Source organism: Rhopalosiphum maidis, chromosome 3, assembly GCF_003676215.2.
Source record: "Rhopalosiphum maidis isolate BTI-1 chromosome 3, ASM367621v3, whole genome shotgun sequence".
In the NCBI taxonomy this organism is placed as follows: Eukaryota; Metazoa; Arthropoda; class Insecta; order Hemiptera; family Aphididae; genus Rhopalosiphum; species Rhopalosiphum maidis.
This window is the reverse complement of record NC_040879.1, coordinates 30860974-30880783: the sequence shown is the minus strand read 5'-3', so window position 1 is coordinate 30880783 and position 19810 is coordinate 30860974. Positions and strand designations below refer to the sequence as shown.

The 19810-nt window shown below is 26.0% G+C and overlaps 1 protein-coding gene across 1 annotated transcript in view; it reads left to right on the top strand.

Moving 5' to 3' along the window:
• The window catches only part of LOC113555664, a 182169-nt gene that overhangs the window by 106579 nt on the left and 55780 nt on the right, over nt 1–19810 (top strand). Inside the window, exon 5 of the mRNA XM_026960147.1 lies at nt 19648–19775. Within this exon, the coding sequence (XP_026815948.1) occupies nt 19648–19775 (128 nt within the window). The remainder of the gene's footprint in view (nt 1–19647; nt 19776–19810) is intronic.

The following is a 19810-nucleotide window of genomic DNA, read 5'->3' as shown; positions in this document are numbered from 1 at the left end:
ATGCACAGTTATTTTATAATATAATATAGTACACTGTTTAAGTACCTATTCAACATATTTTATACTTTGCTTTTGTATTCGCTTTCATAAAATGTACATATATCCGAAGTCGGCTGTATTACAGTTTTCTATATTTATAATAACAAATATTCTATACAAATGCAATACGTTATCAGAACAATTTCTATTTGTATAAATAATAAACTTAAATATAAATATTTGTGGTTCCATGGGGGGTATATTATATTCTGTAGGTACCTAATACCTATATACGCAACGGACAATGAAAAATTAACTTAATTATTATTGGTATAATAAATACCTATATTGGCTATATTTACGATTAGTTACCTTAGACAATAACTATAAATTATAGCAATCATTAAACATATACAACCTAACCTAATGTAATGTACGAATTTGTTAAAAAATGTTAGTCTAAATAATGATGAACGGTGTAAAGTATTTGGAGATTTTAAGATAATTATTAAAATAGTGATAGGATTGTATATTTTATATTATAATGTGATGATTATCGAATAGAAAGGATAACGGTCAGTTAACTGCGGGTTGTCGGGATAAAATAATATTTTGAAGGTTAGAAGAATGGGGCCGTATATCATTTGCATCGTCTGTGCAACCTGTGCAAAAATATCGTAAATCGTTTGCGCGTTGCCCATTTTACTTGCTCCAAATTATCATGTATCAATATTTTGAGCAATATAAGAGAATAAAAAATAATTTCTGATTGAAAATTCAATGATTGTCATAAATCATACGTTATAAATATATACAAAAAATTAAAAATAAATTGAATTGTAGTTATAATTATATACATTCACATATTGAAATAAACACTCATGTTTATTTTAATATGGTACTTACAGTTATAGTTACAATCGTACTTACGTCTTGACAGATCTCCATTTTACTATTCAGATTAATATACTTATGTGATGCAAATCGATTGGTCACCCGTACACTTTAGATGTTAATCTCATCGTGTTATTGCTAACTTATTAAATACACAATATTACTACGATTTATATATATATATATATATTAAAACAGAAAGACCTATACCTACAATATTTTAAAATGGAATATTACGAGAGTAAATTTAGACACGTGCAAATTTTAAGATCAAAGTTAGAAAATAACTAGCAGTTTTGGTTTACATAATTTTGTTCGTTCTATTATTAAAAAATATTGATACGCAAATTATGTACGACCTTTTAAATAGCCGATGTGATAACCCAAAAACCAATGCCGAACTATCTTACAAAAAAGGTCAACATTAATAATAGTGATGCATAGACGACAATCGGCGAGAAGAATTGCTAGGATAAAATATGTGGGCATTAATGGATACAAATTAGGAGCTGCTGATAATGTAAAAACAGTTTGTGCGATTTAATATAATATGAGTATTACTTTACTAGAAAAAAATAAATAGATATTAAACTAGAACTTTGTACAAGTACTTATATTATCCTCCAGATTTAAAACACTGATTACAATTATTAACAATAAACATAATTGCTAACATTATATACATTTCCAACCAACAAAATTAATCATGAAACTTAATAAATAAAATACAGTTTTTAACGATATTAAATTTAGTTTTGGAACTCAACAATTTAGGTTTCTTTTGAACCAACTTTTAAGCTAGGTGTTTAAAATAAGATTATTTATTATTAAAAAGTTATCACTGGTATCAGTTTTCTAACTTCGTCGTATATAAAATATAATTTTTTCTTGTTTATTTAGAACAATCCAATTTAACATAAATACATTTAATGACGTACAATTATTAGCATACACAATAACATGAATTTATGTCGTACTTCTCTAGAAAAAAATTTTACTAAAGCAAACTACCAAGGTTTTTATGAAGTGTGTCCAAAAAGTAAGTTACGTCAGGCAACAAAAATAAGTAAAATATATAAGTATTTATAAAAATAATTTATTGGAACGGTAAGTATAAATATTAAGCCATTTTTAAATTTATTTGTCACCATTATTTAAGCACTTATCATAATGGGCAACTAGTTTTTGAATTCCTCCATCATAGAAATATAATGTCACCTGCGATTGCAACCATGTGTTAACAGCTTTTTTCGTCTTGTCGTCGTTGTTGAAATTTAGCTACAAAGATATGATTTCATATGTAAAAAAGATTAAATTCCCTAAGTGCCAGGTCTGGGCTGTGAGTAATACTATATTATCAAATATTTCCATGCAAGATCCACAAGAAGTTGTAGTAGAAAATTAAGACTACTTTCTCAATATACTTCGCATAATATGACTTGCCTATGTAATAATTATTATGAAGAGAAATAATGAATATATAATTATATTAGATAATAATACATTTATAAATATAGTAATCGAATTATATTCAAATATTTTTTTAATTCGTTTTTTATATACAAAGTGAATTAGGAATAGCTAATAAACCATATTAAACAACTAATAATAATTAAATATTTAATACTCTTATATGTGATAGAAATTAATATTTTTTTATGCTTTAGATGTAGTTACAATCTACACAATCTTCGTATAATATTATAAAAGTTAAAAAACAATTTATTAGGTGTTAATAAGCAAAGAATTATTTTACACATCTGTCATTTATTTCTGTAATACATCATATTATTATAATACAAAACATTTAATATAAATTTTGTTTTTTTTTTCTTCAATTTATTTTTTTTTTTTAGAGACATTCCTCTTGTTAAGTTATGAAGAGCAGCATCTTTTTTTTTGTTGAAAATATAAAATATGATCAATTACAAATTTTCTATCAAAATAATATTATTCAATAATGTGAATTAGCAAGTCACTCTTAACAATAACTACATAATTACATCCAAATTATAATATATCACAGGTTGGTGGTTTATATTATGATTACAAATTAGTTAGAAATGTATAAACACAAATAAAATACAGTACGTAGTATAATCAAATGCAAGAAAATTATTATAATACCATTTAATGCAAATTATTATAGATATATGCATTTTTAATATATTGAATATTTATTGTATAATTTTAAAAATATACAGGTGGATGCAAATTAATGCATACCGTCATGATGATATAGTATTATTTTAATATAATATAAAAATATAAAAATCAAAACCAAATTCACCGATTCATGCGACTGTATCTGGCTTTGTTTTGGGGTTTTTTTTTATGCGCTTTGGAGTACTTTTGTAATGTAGTTCCTTATTATTATATAACTTTGTACTTTGTATATATATATACGTATATTGATAAAATTAAAAAATATATGATATAGTAGTTATTATGATTATATAGATACAAATTATTGTTTGGTGGTATGATTTTAATTTGCAGCCATCTATGTTTTATGGCAATAATAAATAATAGTATCTGAAAGAATACTTTGGTTTGCAACCGTCACGCCCATTGGTATGTTATTACAGTTGTATCTATATAAGACAGTTCAAAATGTCTATTATAAAAACGGTGAGGATTAGGTACATAAGAATTAATATGATAGCTGTCATTGTTGTTGCGTACAATTTTAACGAACCATTACGTATAGCACGCATATAGTTCAATATAAACAAGCACATAATATATTATACATAACTCGAACCAATATTCAAAACATAACAATGATGTAAAATGCATGTTATATTACAATTATTATTATAATAATATACATTAGCATACTATGTACGGCTCCATACGAATTGCGTCCCAAAATACAAAAATATACATTGCGATATTCGAGTTGTACCCGCGATTTTCTCGCGTCATTTACAAGTTGCGTCCTGGTTAATAATTGATTAATTGATTAATAATAAACAAATTTTTCTTACCATTTTTACAGACTGTCATTTGTATAAATGGTGTGATTAACAATTGTAATTATATATTATACATTTTTTATTATTCTAAAATATATTAATCAAATTAAAGTTTATAAAATACAAAAAATACTGCTCACTTTTAAATATTAGTTACTGCACATAATGTGTGGCGTGTGCTACTGCATACAATTTTAGGACATGGTTGGTGTATAAAATATTGAGTAATAGAGTATACCATTTTCATTATTGGCTTACATTGCACAGTGTCATTTACATAAAAAAAAATTGTTGTAGTCAAATGTGTTGTGATTGTATGTATAGAGGGACGGTGAGATGCCCGCTATTGGATATTTTAAGTTCGTAGTTTTGTGAGTGAGCTGTAGCTCTCTCAGAATTTTGTACCCTAGTTGCGCCTATGCCGAGGACGTAACTCGAATGTGTCGTGACAAACCGCGGACGTAATTTGAATGTGCCGCCATGTATACGTATACCACACTGCAACATTTATATAGATATTAATAACAATAACGATATTGCATTAAATGAGGTCTAAAATCTCGAATAAAGTGATTGATGAGAGATATAAAGGACACTGAAACATTTAAAAACATCTTGTATGGACGCGACTAACAAGAGTTTTTAAGTTGGCCACTTAGATAAATGTTTTATGTACCAAACTAAAATCTAAAATTAATTTTAAGTTCAAAGTAGGTAGAATAAAAAAGCTTTTATTGGGTTACTGTTGTCTGAAAAGAGAAAATGGTACTTATTTACTTTTACTTCATTTAATTCTTAAGAAATTTCAAAAAAAAAATCTATTAGACAAAATTAACTTTAGTTTTTCTTTGTTATTAAAGAAATAATCATTTAGATAAGAAAGTTTGATAAAATGATTATTTTAATATTTAATTGAGTTCATATTAACACTTTTCAGTCTAGTATAGAATTTTCTAAATTACAATTATTGTATTTCTTTTATAGTTAATATATTATTATAACCTTTCAACTTTAATTATGATAGTGCTTTTTCCAATTCATTCAACATTATTATTTTACTATAAGCATATTTGAAAAAAAATTATGTCATAAACATTTTGAAGTATAAAAAATATCCCATCAACTTTACATGTAAAAATATTTAGGTAGTAATCTGAGCTTAGCTTAAAATATTTTTCTAAACGATAAATGGTTCATTTTATATTCTGCAGTAGTACAATATTACCTAAACTAGGCAGTAGGATACACCTAAAGTGCCATTGACTTAACTTTTATTGTCAGTTAGAACAAAATGATCAAAATATACTCCTTTTCACTCTCGAAACTCAATATTCTTTTATCTTATCATGAGGACTCCCAAACGATACTTTACCGGTGGAATATGTGGAAATATATTTTTTGGCAAGTAATTCAATACAAACTGTCTGAGTATATTATATACCTAGAGGTTAGGTTTAACTACAAAATATATTTATATTACTTTAAATAATATTTTATATCTTAAAATATTTAAAAAAAAAAAGTATACCACATACGTATTCATGAAATGTTTAGAAAAATTCTTATAAAAATGTTTAGTGTTATTAATACTTATTATTAAATCAAAACAGAATAGTCATTTTATACATAATATTACTATTCTGTTATTTATTAATATTTTACAATTAAAGGCATAAACAATTATTGCTTATACATAACTGTCTCTTGGATGTAACTAAATTGTTTTCGCTGTAAATTTCTAAAAAAGGAATATGTCATTATGTTTTATATTTACATAATATTGTTTTATTTTATGAGTGAATCGTGTTTTTCATCTAACCAAGCTTACTATAGTACAAAAAACCACTGTTCTATGTCAGTGTGTTTTTGTTACAATTCTGAGATAGACCTTATCATAAATGTTAAAATATAAAAGCAAAGGTTAATAAATTTATTATACGCTAAATAAATTATTAATCATCTTTTATCATGTATATTGAATATTCATATTAATTCGATTATACAAGGTTAGTGTTATAGAATAGGGATTTTTTTATTCATGCTCAAAATGTGTAGTGTGTTTTTATATAATATAATATTAATATTATTATAGTTGAAATAATGCCGCGGAAAAGTCTGATTTGAAAATCAAAATAAATTTCTACCAAGACATATGTCCTTTATGTATTTAATAATTACATAGGTACTAGCCTATTTTAGATATACACATAAATATTTAATTGCTAATAATTTAAAAACTATTGACATTCATTACATAGATATGTAAGTATAGATTATAATAATCATTCTAGAACACAATATATTTTCATTTCAATTCATTAAAACTACGTTATTTTTTATACTGGATATAATTATATTATATTATAATTTTAGTATACCTAATTTTAGAACATAGTACTTAGGATTTTTAACATTAATGACCGCAATAACGTATAACCGTTAACAATGCGTAATTAAATAATTGTTTTTTATTGTAATTTTTTTTTTTACAATGTATGGTGTATTTTTATATTTTACATTATACGGTTCATGTGTGTGTGTGATCGTCGCCCCGCCAAAGGAATCTGGCGACGACGATAAGTGCGACTGCCTGGACCGCGACCAATGACCATGGAGTCAGGTTCATTATCAGGACGAACACACCGTACGCTGGCCTGTAAATGGCGTGCAGGGCGAATACGACAAACGCAAACAAGACGAGCGACTGCGAAAACAGCTTGGCCTTGTCGCGTGTCTTACAGACGGCCCGCAGTGGCCGGCTCGCGGCGACGAACTGTAATGACTGGAACGCGATTACAACGACGCTAAACATGATCGTGGCCACGGCGACCGCGGTCTGCAAGGCATTGGCCCACATGAACCGGAACACGTCGACGAAAGGACACGTCTTTTCCGAGACACAGGTCTTCAAAATATCATCGTACTCGATGCACTCGTACGGCGACGACGGTTCGTTTAAATGGCCGATCTGATGGAACGCATCGCGGGCCGTTATCAGCCACGGACGGAACGACCACGAAGATGAACCCGTGTCGCACGACATGCTATGGCTTTATCAACGGATGAAAAGCCGCACGGGAAATATAGCTAGTCCCGCCGAGTTGGAATGTTATGACGTATTTGAGGTTATCCATCGCCGTGGAAATCGTCGGTTGCCCGTCAACACGCCACTATAGTATAGTCGTAAAATAAACATACAACGATGACGCGCGATTGTCGCGTCGAGACGAACAAAATAAAATAAAATAATAAAAAAAAAACCTCCGCCGAGGGACGACTGCCTTGTCGCACGAAGACAATAAAAAATAAATAGGCGGAATTTATTCGGATACGATAAGTTTGCAAGAACTCACTGCATGCACGCGCGGAGATCGATACGCCATCCATTGGTACACGTAAAATCTTCAGGTTCCTCCGCGGTTGTCTAGAAGCTGAACGCCAATAGTCTTATTATTGAGCCGTTCGCTTGTAATGGGCTATTGCGTTTTTATAATATTAATACGTTTTCAGATGATATCGACACGACAACGTACTGTTATAAACCATAACTAAGTGATTTCCTAACTTTACCATAGTTGTAGATTGGGTTAAAAGGTGCAAATAGATACTTACAGAGCTAAAGCAATTGATTTGTGTTATCTGTGACCATATCTATAATATTTTACAAATCACGAAAAAGAAATGATTTTTTTACTGATAATTTAATCTTGAATTTTACGAAATATTATGATAATTATTTATATATATTTATTATTTATATTTTTAAATATTTCTTTATTAACAAACGATTTCTTGATACGGCTATCGATGATTGTATATTTTATACAACAATATTCTGCCACCTCTAAGCACACAAACATTTGTAATCAGATAGATAATACCATCTTCCCAACTTCCTTAATATATTCAAATTTTATATAGAAAAACATACCTTTAGAAAACATATTTTACTCGTTCAGTAGTGGGGTTTAAAGAGAATAATAAGAATTAATCAATTTGTTGTTAACAATATCCTGATGATGATAATTTGTCAGTTTTTCATATGATTACTCCACAAAAATGTCTTTAATATTTAAAAAAAAATACTTATGGAAAATAGATACTGATTCTTTTTTTTTTAATGCCGTAAAAAATTTATAAAACATGTCAATGAAATTAATATTCTCTTAAATTAATTTAGAGTGTTTAATTTCTATCTTATCTGTCCTAAATATATTTATCATGCCTAATGACATATTTAATATATATATATATAAATCAGACATTTAAACTAAATATTTTAATTTATAATTACAAGTTTTAAAAGGATTTCTTGGATCTAATTAAAATTTATTTCATACTTTACTAGGAAAACTTGTCATGGGATGCATAGACATTTTTCGTAATAGTATAACTATTGAAGACGAATTCACGTCTAAAATGTAGTCCTTCTGTAATCAAGTTAAAGTATATGACATAGACATACGTACTTACTATATATTTATAGCGCCAAGATTATTAATTTATATATTTTACAATGTACCAATGAAGTTGTATCTTTATTTTTATTGTTACCTAATGAATTACTCATTGGCAGACTTAATTTATTCGTTTTTATTGACTAGAGAAAATTACAATAAAACATTAGTTTCATTAAAGTGAAATTATTCGTTTGCTTTTGTTCCAAAGTTTTGTACAATGCTCTATTCAAAAATAGGTGCGTATTTACATATATAATAATATATAAAATGCATTAAAAATATTCAATTAAATTTTTCAGGAAATTCAATAGTATAGAGTTTTTTTCCTTTTTAAATAATCATATTATATTGTAGTGCCATGAATTGAATACCCACTCAGAAATTTCTATTGTACAAACTTTATGGACAGGGAGTTAAGGTTTCTTACATAGACCTATACATAATATACATTTTCGGCCCAAATGATTCCCCTCAAGTGTAACATAACCTTCAGATATTTAATTTGGCTAAACACAAAACGAAACACAATCCATGCATTTTTTAGACCTGTTTATTACATTATATATTTGAAAACTCCCTAGTATAGTGTCGTATACATTATTTGAGAAACATAAGGTGTTCAACAGACCATACATCGTGTTAATATTTATTGTATTATTTTTAACCGAGCGGTTATTATATCCGTGTAGCATACACTCGAAACAACGTTAAGGAAACACGGGATTTTTTTAATTATTATTTCATTTATTGTTCCAGTAAGTGCATATTATTAATAAAAAAAAAAAAAAGAATACGCTAGTAGATACCGTTCTAGTGTACCGAGATGACTGTGATAGACGTGTTACATTTGAATTCAACGATAAATCGTTGCATGCCAGATATGATTCTGAAAGATTGCGATCTGTCTATATTACTAAAAAGTATATTTTATGTATATATTACTATTAGCTAGAAGTACGATAGATTGAATTAATTTTTACCAAAAATATTGCATTTGGAAATAGATTTTTTTGTGTACAGTATAATAATGTACGTTAATATAACAACCTGATTTCCTATTATCATATACATTAATTGGTTTAGTTTATTAGTGATACGATATATATTATAAAAAATAAGTTATAATAATGTATAGCATAATATACTATATATATATATATATATATAATATACGATTAAGTCTTAAGTATCCACAAATAATAATTTTAAATAACATTATAATTAAACAAAATTACTAAAATCGTTATTATTTGTTTAAATATCGAAATTAAAGCACCTACAAAAAAAATTATTAAAAATATGTATACATTTAAAGCTATACAAAAATTTGTTAATTTTTACGATTTTGAAGAATTTCTAACTTTAAATGATTTTAAACAAATTTTGTAACTATTTTTGAAATTTCAATGATTATATTTTTATTTTTTTATTTATTCTTCAAGAAAATAATGAAAAACTTATAAAGAATCTTGTATTTAATGATCAAACTTTTTTATCTATTAAAAACCATTTTATTGGTATTTATGTATACATAAAAAAAAAACTAAAAACACTTTAAAATTACTAATATCTATAAACAACTAGCCTAAATAGCAAAAAATATGTTGAAAATGTTATCATGTACATGTATATAAATTTGATGTGCATTTTATGTGTGTCTATTATACTTAAAAGTACTAAACAGATCCTATTTAATATCAGAAACTACACTTAAAGTTTAAAACAACTGGATCATTCATTCTACTAATTGTTGTTTATATAGACAACAAACGTAAAAAAAAAATACACATAATTGTAAAATAAATATAATTTATCACAGAATCTATAAGTGCGATTAGCTATAATAGTTGATGAACATTTTTTATGTTTCATAGTGGCCTTTATTTAATTAAGAACTATGAAACTTGAAATATGTAAACAAATAAAAACATTTGTGGTTCAATTTATATATATTAAATTATAATTTTTTGTTATATAATCTGTTATTTTTATGTTTTTCAAAATTGTATAACCTATTTTCCCTTTATTGATATCAAAAAAACATACGGAAAAAAAATTATATTTCCTAATATTAACGTTCTCGTATTTTCATCTTTTGTTGGTGAAAGTTTGATTTATTATCTTATAAATGTTAAATGTATAACCTTTCGGTAGTTGTTCACGTATATTTTTTATATATACATATATATATGTATATATAAATAATCATATATATCTTACAAATTACACAACAACTAACAATGGTGCTGGTGAGAGAGACCACCTTGTGAGTTACATTCAATTAGTTTCGCTAATATACTTTTCGTTAAAATATCCCACATTAAATTGCCAATTAAAAACTTTTTTGTAGTGTTTTTTTTTTAATGTAAATTAATAATCATTTTTGAACAAATTGGAACAATTTTACAACAACTGTGCATTTACATTTTCTCCAAGAATAACAATTTTAAATGGGTTGGTCTTATACTTGTATGTAATAAAATCGTTTTTACAAGCAAATATGATCACTATCGTAGGGTGAGTCGTAAATAAACTTTAGTGTAAGAACCGCACTGTTGCGTGATCTGCGTATTATCGATTTTTTACTCACACGCACATAATGTCAAGGCAATAAAATGTATATAGTCTGAAAAAAATATTGAACTGTTTTAAATATTTATTTCGATAACTGGGTGAGATTAGAGATTGATCAACAATAATTTTGAAAATGGATTTAAAATTTTCAATATAGTCATAACGGCACTATAGCAGTAAAAGAGAACTGATAAAACACTTTTCTTTTTCTTTTTTCTTTATTTTGTCGCGTATTATTATATTTTATGTATTATTATTGTTTTAAATATTTCTAAAATTATTTGTTTTTTAATAAAATAAAAATTGGCTACAAGAGTTTTTTTTTATTTACGTAGTATGAAAAATCCAAAACGTTTTTAACATTTTTATCGTCGTATAAAAATAATTTACATAATACATTTATTTTCCTTTGTCAAAAAAAAAAAAATAATAATAAGCGTTTTAGATTTATAAACAGTTAGTCAATTATACCCCAGGATCCGAAAATTTACATAGGAATTAAAAAAAATATATTTTTAAATGTTTGTTACAACTTTTTGTAGAATCATAATAATAGAAATCCTTTTAACTTTCAATGTGAATAATACTATGCAGGTACTTGAAAAATGGCCTGCATTTAACTGCTACATCATAATTTCTTGTTATACGCTTATTCTTAAAAATATTTTTATAATCTTTTGTTACTTGATCCGAGTAAAAAGTTATAAAGTCACTTTGCGAAAATACGGTTTAATTAAAAATAAAAACAATAGAAAAATATACATATAATTTACATATTTAAATTGAATCGTACCATAGTTTCTACTGGCTATACTATGATTTGTTATTATGAAAAAACACGTCTGTTTATCAAAAAAATTAGGTACTTGAAAATTGAAAGTCCTATGCTTTTAATAATAAAAAAAGACACAATATTTACGTTCTTTATATTTATTATTTGTAAAGGTGATAATTAAACGTTTGTAAGTTGTAAGTACGAATTTCATTGATATTAATTTCATAAATATTAATTTATGGTTTTTCAAACGATTTAGTGATAGGACTTTTTATGACTGTTCTAAATATATAGTTGCCAAAGGGTTGGTAATATTTAAATAGTATAAATACTAGTGTATTAAACTGTTTATAAAAATAAAAAAATTAAAAATTAAATTTATACATAATATTATTGTGAATTTCTATACAAATACAATTATAAATCTAAATAAAATTATGTTAACCAATGTCAAGACGTGATGATATGTCTATTTTAAAAAATCAGTCAGTCGATGATTTGTTACTATAATTTTATATATAAATGAATGCTTGATCCGACCAAACACTTGAATTTTAGTGTTATAATACATTTATTTATAATATTCATATATTTAGATAATAATATGTTATCATACGTTACTTAAGTCTTATAAACTAAAACAACGTAATCGAATTTTTTTCATAAAAACAAAATAGTTTTATAAATAAGTATTCGTATATACGTAAGAACGTCATCCTTGCACCAGGAATTCATATTTCGACATTGGACTTATGTCGATTTTTATTTTTTTTATGAACTATTTGTAATAATCTTTTATCATAATTTCGGTATGCGGTGTTACAGAGAATATTTTTTTTTCCATCGATCATCAGAAAATCAACAAATCAATCATTTCTAACTTTTCTATGGATTCTGCTGTGGTCGGTAGAAACGGAACTGACCGAATCCGCTGACAGATGCTGCAGATTATGGTAGACTGGCATTTGAAATCTGACAGTAATTATTATTGATAGACTCGAGTGTATAATATCGATTCCTAATTTTTCACGGTGTATGTACTCTAAGGGACCGTATGCCCGAATATAATATTGCTATTGCGGAGTATAATTTCATTTCGGTCAGACTGCTCATTCCGTTACACCGGAGCAAATCATTACAGATCAAGGTCGACAGTTTGAAAGTTCTCCCTCCGGAGCGCTTACTAATAATCGAAACCCTAAACGTTTTTGCGCCAATTTTATATTAGTATAGAAAGATGTTTCATCGAAAATAAAATATTTGATAATTTTTTTTTTTTGAAAATTACATTGTTATTTTTCATATAACCATTGACACAATTTAGTTATTTTTTTAAATGAAACATTTCGTTTTGCATAATTTTAAGTCATTCTAACACAAAATTTTATAAAAACTAATTATAATTCTTACTATTTTTAATCATTATTGTTTTTAAGTTTTTAATTTTTAAATAACAACGTAAATGCATGCAAAATATCAATAAAAACCTAATATGTTTTAATATATTACTTGGGCGAGTTGATATACATACATTGGCTGAATGTTATACGGCTACTCAATATATTGTTTTTCCCATATTTAGAAACTATGAAGTTAAGATACTATCCATTTTAACTGGTATAGTTAAAAATGTTTCTTACATATTATTTTTCTTGAAATGTATTTGTGTTGATATATATTTTCAATTTCAATTTCTACGAATAAAATAAATTTAAAAAATAAAATTTTTTTTCAGTTCTATTTAAATAAAGTTTTTTTTATTGATTTTATATTTTATACCCTGCGTAGTTTTTAGAATAATTCATTATTATTATTTTTCTAGTTTGATATTTTTTCCAGCATTTTAATGAAATAGATTTATTTGATACGTATTATTATATATGTATATTTTAAATTAGATATAAATTTTGCATTTTCTCTCTAGAAATTACTTTATTATCTTTCAAAAAATTTAATTTACAAAATATAAATTTTATATAGTGGACAATGCATTTGTTATTTAAAAAAATTCTAATTTTGTGTCCAGTTTTGTATCGATTGTATCATAATATTATAAGAAATGTTTATGTGTAGGTCCTTTCCCGATAGTGATGAAAAACAGATTAAATACTGTAAATTTTCTTTTATCATACCTAATCGTGTGTATGTCTGACAGCTGTAGGTTATCAAGTACGTGGTTCGTTTATCATAATATAAATGTCATATTTTATTATCAATCTGATTATATTTTATATGAATGTATACAGTATACAGTCTAAGAAGATGTTAAACCCACGTGCATAACTGTGTGTAGTTATCTTAAATATTAAAGTAAATACATTTATTATCAAACAAAGGTAAGAATAGTATTTATGTTTGTACATTTGTTTGAAAATATTTAAAATTATTATTTAGCTTAAACAATTGTCAATATTTAATAGTGTTAGTATATATACTTCCCTTAGTACGTTTTAAGGTTTGTTATCGTGACATTGTTATTAGTACCTATGATATATCTTATTTTCATATAAATTACAATATTAAATAATAAGTAATAATAATAAAAAGTGGTCAGATATATAATAGTTTATATTAAAAAATAAAAAAACTCCAAATATATGCATTTAACACGCGGTAAATCATCGTGATCGTTATTAATATACTCATATAACTAATAGTTTAATGTTTAAGTTAATTAAAAACGTTATCGTTAACCAGTTTAACCACAGAAAACAATAATAGCCAATAGGACACTACTTATAATATAATTTTATGTTTATTCACAACCTAATAATATAACTTTTAAAAATGAAAAATCAGGACACACACACACCTAACGTATATTTTATATGTATGTAATTATGTATAATTTATTAGGGTTATACATTGATTAGGTGTAATAACAATAAAAGTGAGCATAATATTTTTGAATTAAAAGATAGCTTAAGTTGTTTCAAATTTTTCAACTATGTATATAATTTGAAACTGGGTTCGTTAAACATTGCAAGCAATAACCATTAACATATCAAATGTAAATAAAAACTAATTTACAGGTGGCTTTCACGAACAAGACAAAAATATAAAATTGTAAGAACGTAATCGTGTTTAAATTAAATTACTAATGCTTAACTATTATTTAGACCGTACACGGACTTAAGCATGACTGCATGGTTGAATATTATTGAAACAATACGTGTAATTAATACAATATCGTATATTATAGGTATAGTGTTTGTATTTTATAACAAGTTCACAACGACTTCGTTACAGTGTTTTATTGTAATATAATAAGGATTCCGGTGAATTGACACTCTAATCGATGTGACATACTCGTCAATGACTATTGTCTGTTCAAACTTCAAAGTTATACAATAAAATTACAGGGGTATTATAAAACTTTCATGGAGTACGAAACTGACGGAGTGATGACCCTGACGTGTATTGCGGTTACAGTAATAATTTAAATAGATATGACGTGATACTAAAAACCACAATGTCTCGTCGTGGTAAATCAGTTTACATAATATTACAGTGAAATAACAAGTAGGAATCAAAATACAACTAGCTATAGGTATAAGGTATTTTATAAAATAACGCTAAACTCAAACAGTATTATACTATTAAAAAGTATTAGGTATATTATCATTATGAAGTCGTTGTTCTTATCGTTAGAAGATGGATTTGTTAATTGTGTTTAAGAGGGCACTATACACACCCGGAATTGTATGATTTTTTGTCAATTATATTTTACCATAAAATATACCGTTAGAGAAAAGTGATTGTTTGTTGATAGTGGATTTATTCGAAATTGTGCATAAAGTAAGATTATTTGTTATAAAAATAAATCAGTTGGTCGTACATAAAATTATAAAATATATTCAAATACAATAGTTTGAAGAATAACATTTTATTCAAAATGTTTGGATTTTATAATCTAAAATAATACTGTTTTAGTAGTAAAATTGTACCAGATGCAATAAAAACTCACTTTCGCTAACATGTTTTATAATGATTATATATAGTTTTTAAAATATAATTTCATAATAGTATGCACCAGCAAACAACGGGATTTTGATTTTTATATTATCAAATAATCCTTTAAACTTTCAGTTCGTAGAATTATTTTACATTATTTTATAAAAGCATGTATACTTTTTAAGAATATAAATAATATAATATACAAATAAAATAAAATTTATCATAATGTTAAATGAAAAATATTGTCGCTTAATAAATGACGAATAGACGTAACTGATTTCATTACCTTTTATGTGTATTTGATAAGTACTTCGGAAAAAAAATATGTACACATCAGTCGCGTACACCATAATTTAAACCGTTATTATGATTCCTAAATAGTGAGTTAAAAATAATGAATAAATTCGAAAATCGTTTGAAAAATTTTTATTGCACATAGATATCTGTGTAAACAATGTTTTTTTTTTGTTATTTTTAACCCTGTGACGTCCGGGTTAATCTAATATGTTATAATATATACAAATGTATAATCTAATGTAGACGTGTAAAGCTAATGATTTTAAAAATTAGCACTTTCGATCAAACGGCGATAAGTCTACGTACGTATATGCGGTTATTGAATGACGATCGTGCATGATGAGTAATATTGAATTGCACACGTCTCGGCGATCAAATAAAACCAATGATACATTTTCGTATACAGCGACGAATTCACCGGATTCCTAATTTATATCATCGTGACTACGCGACGTGGGTAGTATTATATGCTTATACTTCACATATTTTGTTTTCGTTAATTTGTACACTCACGCGTCTGGGTATAAATCGACTGCAGGCCTGCGGGCTGCAGACTGTATGTCGTTACATTTGAATACACGAGTTCACGTATTTCAACGTACGTTCAATTTACATAACTAATTCGTAATTTTTATTCCGCGCTCAGTTTCGCGACTATGATGTAATAAGTTATAAAACACTACAGCGGCTATCAATATTTGATGTAGAATTTGAGTTATTATTTTTAATTTCATTATTAACTTATTGGGCAATCACAGATTTTATGGGTCATATGGAAATAAACAATTAGATAATTTGGTCACAGATGGTTTGCGCGTATTCTGCAGTGCAGTGATGATGAGCATTCATCGTGTCACATCGTAATACACACGGTCTTACCTATAATAATACAATATATTATGCGAGTGCACACTATATGTGTAGTTAATATTCCATAACAAGCCGTCGGACTTACTTGTGAAAACGATTATTTCCATTATGTTTCTAAAATATTTTGGGTTTTTTTTTTTTTTATTATTATCATTAAATATTGATATATGACTAAAATAGCAGATGAAATGACTCAAATCGGAATTTCGATGTATATTATATTGTGGCAAATAACTTTCTCAATAAATTATCAATTGTAGAGTTATTACTTACTATTGTTAAATCATTTATAAGGATAGGTTATGGAAGTATGCGTTAAAATCTAGTCTTCTATAATTCTGCTAAATTATGTCTTTGGAATGTGAAAAACTAATTTTTATATTTATAATCATCTTATTTATTGTTATAAACATTATTATTGATTTCTCATCAATAATTAAAATAATAATAATAATAATCAACAATAATTAATTTTAATTATAACCACGTGATGATTTTATTCGTGAAATTATTTATAGTAATTAACATGTTTTATAAATTATAAAAACGTATAGTTACCAAAGTAAAAAATGTTTGATTAATCAAAAAATCATTACCATGTCTATATTACGTTTATATTGGGAAAGGGAGATAAAATCAAAATGTTTTAATTTATTACCATCCCTAATGGCCTAGTTATTACTTATTAGTTTTTAGGTACGTGGTATTTTTAGTACCGATATAACTAGTATATCTAGTACCTACTATATTCTGAATAAAACGTTATAATTTATGTTTTGGCGGTTTAATAAAATAATTTTAATAAGACTGAGTCGATTCATAATTAAAGAGAGAACCATATATACAACTGTTTTTATTCGTTTTGAAATTTTAAAATTCATGACAGATAACTTGGCGTTTTCTATAAATATTGAAGTAGTTTAAAATTATAGTCCAACGTATACAGGTATAAATACCATTTTTAAGTCCAAAATTCAATTTTGTTTTTGTTCACTTGAAATGCACTGGCCTAACGTTATTACAATAATTTCTTAGTGTAATATTCTGTGTAAGATATTTGGGTATAAATTATTTATACACAGGTCAAATTCAGAACCGTCCACCCGGATTCAATTCTAAAATTGTATCGTGTATAAAAAAACTAATAAAAAATATTTTATTTTTATTTTTTATAGTAGTAATATTTAGATGAAATATAAATGTATAAACTTTTTTTATATAGCTTTGAGTCGACTTTTTTAAATATTTTACGAAATAATATATTTAACGAGATTTCTGCAGGTAAAAATGGAAGGGAGAGATTGCATAAATAATTAGATTTAAAAAACTTGGTAGATAGAACACGAAATAATATTGCATGTAGGTAGGTACATAGATAGGTAAAGTTAAGTACATCAACTACGTAATTTATGCAAGACAGTACGATTTTGTGTACATAAATAATTACGATATAATATAAAATAAATATTATTATATTTACGACCCCATTAGAGTGTAAACTGTGTCGATTGTATATTTGTTGGATGAACTATTTTAGAAGAGTATCGTGCAGTTATCCATACTTATTACTTATGTATAATATATAAAATTATATTATGTACATAATATACTTTCGTAGTTTTGCTGTAATTGTTTATTGTGAATTCACAGTAATTATAATGTTGTATAATTAGAACACCATTTTGAGTTATCTGCGCTAGTAGAAAATAACAGTTTTATTATCACGCGTATGCTAAATCAACAGCATAATTTTATACCTATATAATAAATATGAATTAAAATGTAAATATCGTGTTATTTTAATATACACATTAAGTTTCACTCAACGTGGTCACCGGCTAATATAATTCTATATCAAAAAACTAAAAAAGAAAATCACAAGCCAAACTTACTTCCATATTATGTTTAAGCCTCTATCAGCCATATTTTTCAGCAAAACAACCTTGAGACCCTCGACAAATATAACGGAATTCGGAACTGTAATATTTTAAATAGAAAATTGATACAAGAATTTTACTTTGCATAGACTGAAGCAATATTAATATTGCTATTTAAATTTATAATTTAGTTATTCACTATTTAAAATTAAGAAATTAAATGTCTTATTTTAATGCATTTATGTTTTTCCTCGTAAAAAACAAAATAGGTATTGTAATTTCTAAATTGATCGAGAAATCAAATGTTTGTATCACCAAAATATAAATAGAATAATTGGAACTTATTAAAGTATTATACAAATATAATATAGTCTTTAATTTTAAATATACTGAAGTATTACTAAAATTTAAATAAATATTTCGTTAAATAATAAAACGCATTTTTAAGATGTTACTGATTTTAACAGAAAAGTGACTACAAAATAAATCATAACTATTAATAGTGATACTTACTGCATAAAATTAATAAATTATGAATATTAGAATTTAAAATAATTTTCTTTAATATATTAAATCGAATGCCAATATCCAATGGTGTTGTGGATTTTTATTCAATTGAAAATCATGTATACAAATAATACACCTTTAATACGCGCATTTTATTTTTTTTGCTATGAAATCAATAGTATTATTTTTTATATTGCCTACTTATTATATTTTACTATAATTGTTGTTACGTCGGCGCTGAGTAATTAAATATCGAGTGTGTTCCGACATCGAATTACATACATAATAAAGGTGTACACATTTAACTTGTGGTAGTAATTAGCCAATAATTGGTTTGTACGTCGAAGTTGTTTACGCCGGATAAGAGGGATATTTCAAGTGCAACATATTTGATTTATTGTATATTATATTATATTTCTATTTCGTTGTTATATAATTTAATTATGTTTTTTTTCTTAATATTTTTTTTCGGTATACAGAGAAGAATGTCATAGAGATTGGCTGCGTCTAAGGAAGACGCCGTTGTTCGGATGCATATGCCCACAAAATCAAGTCAAAAAACGCTGCGATCGAATTTTTTCGATGATCAACGAAAACCCTTGTATCAGTGAGTATTATGATTGTTTTTACCACTTTAAATGT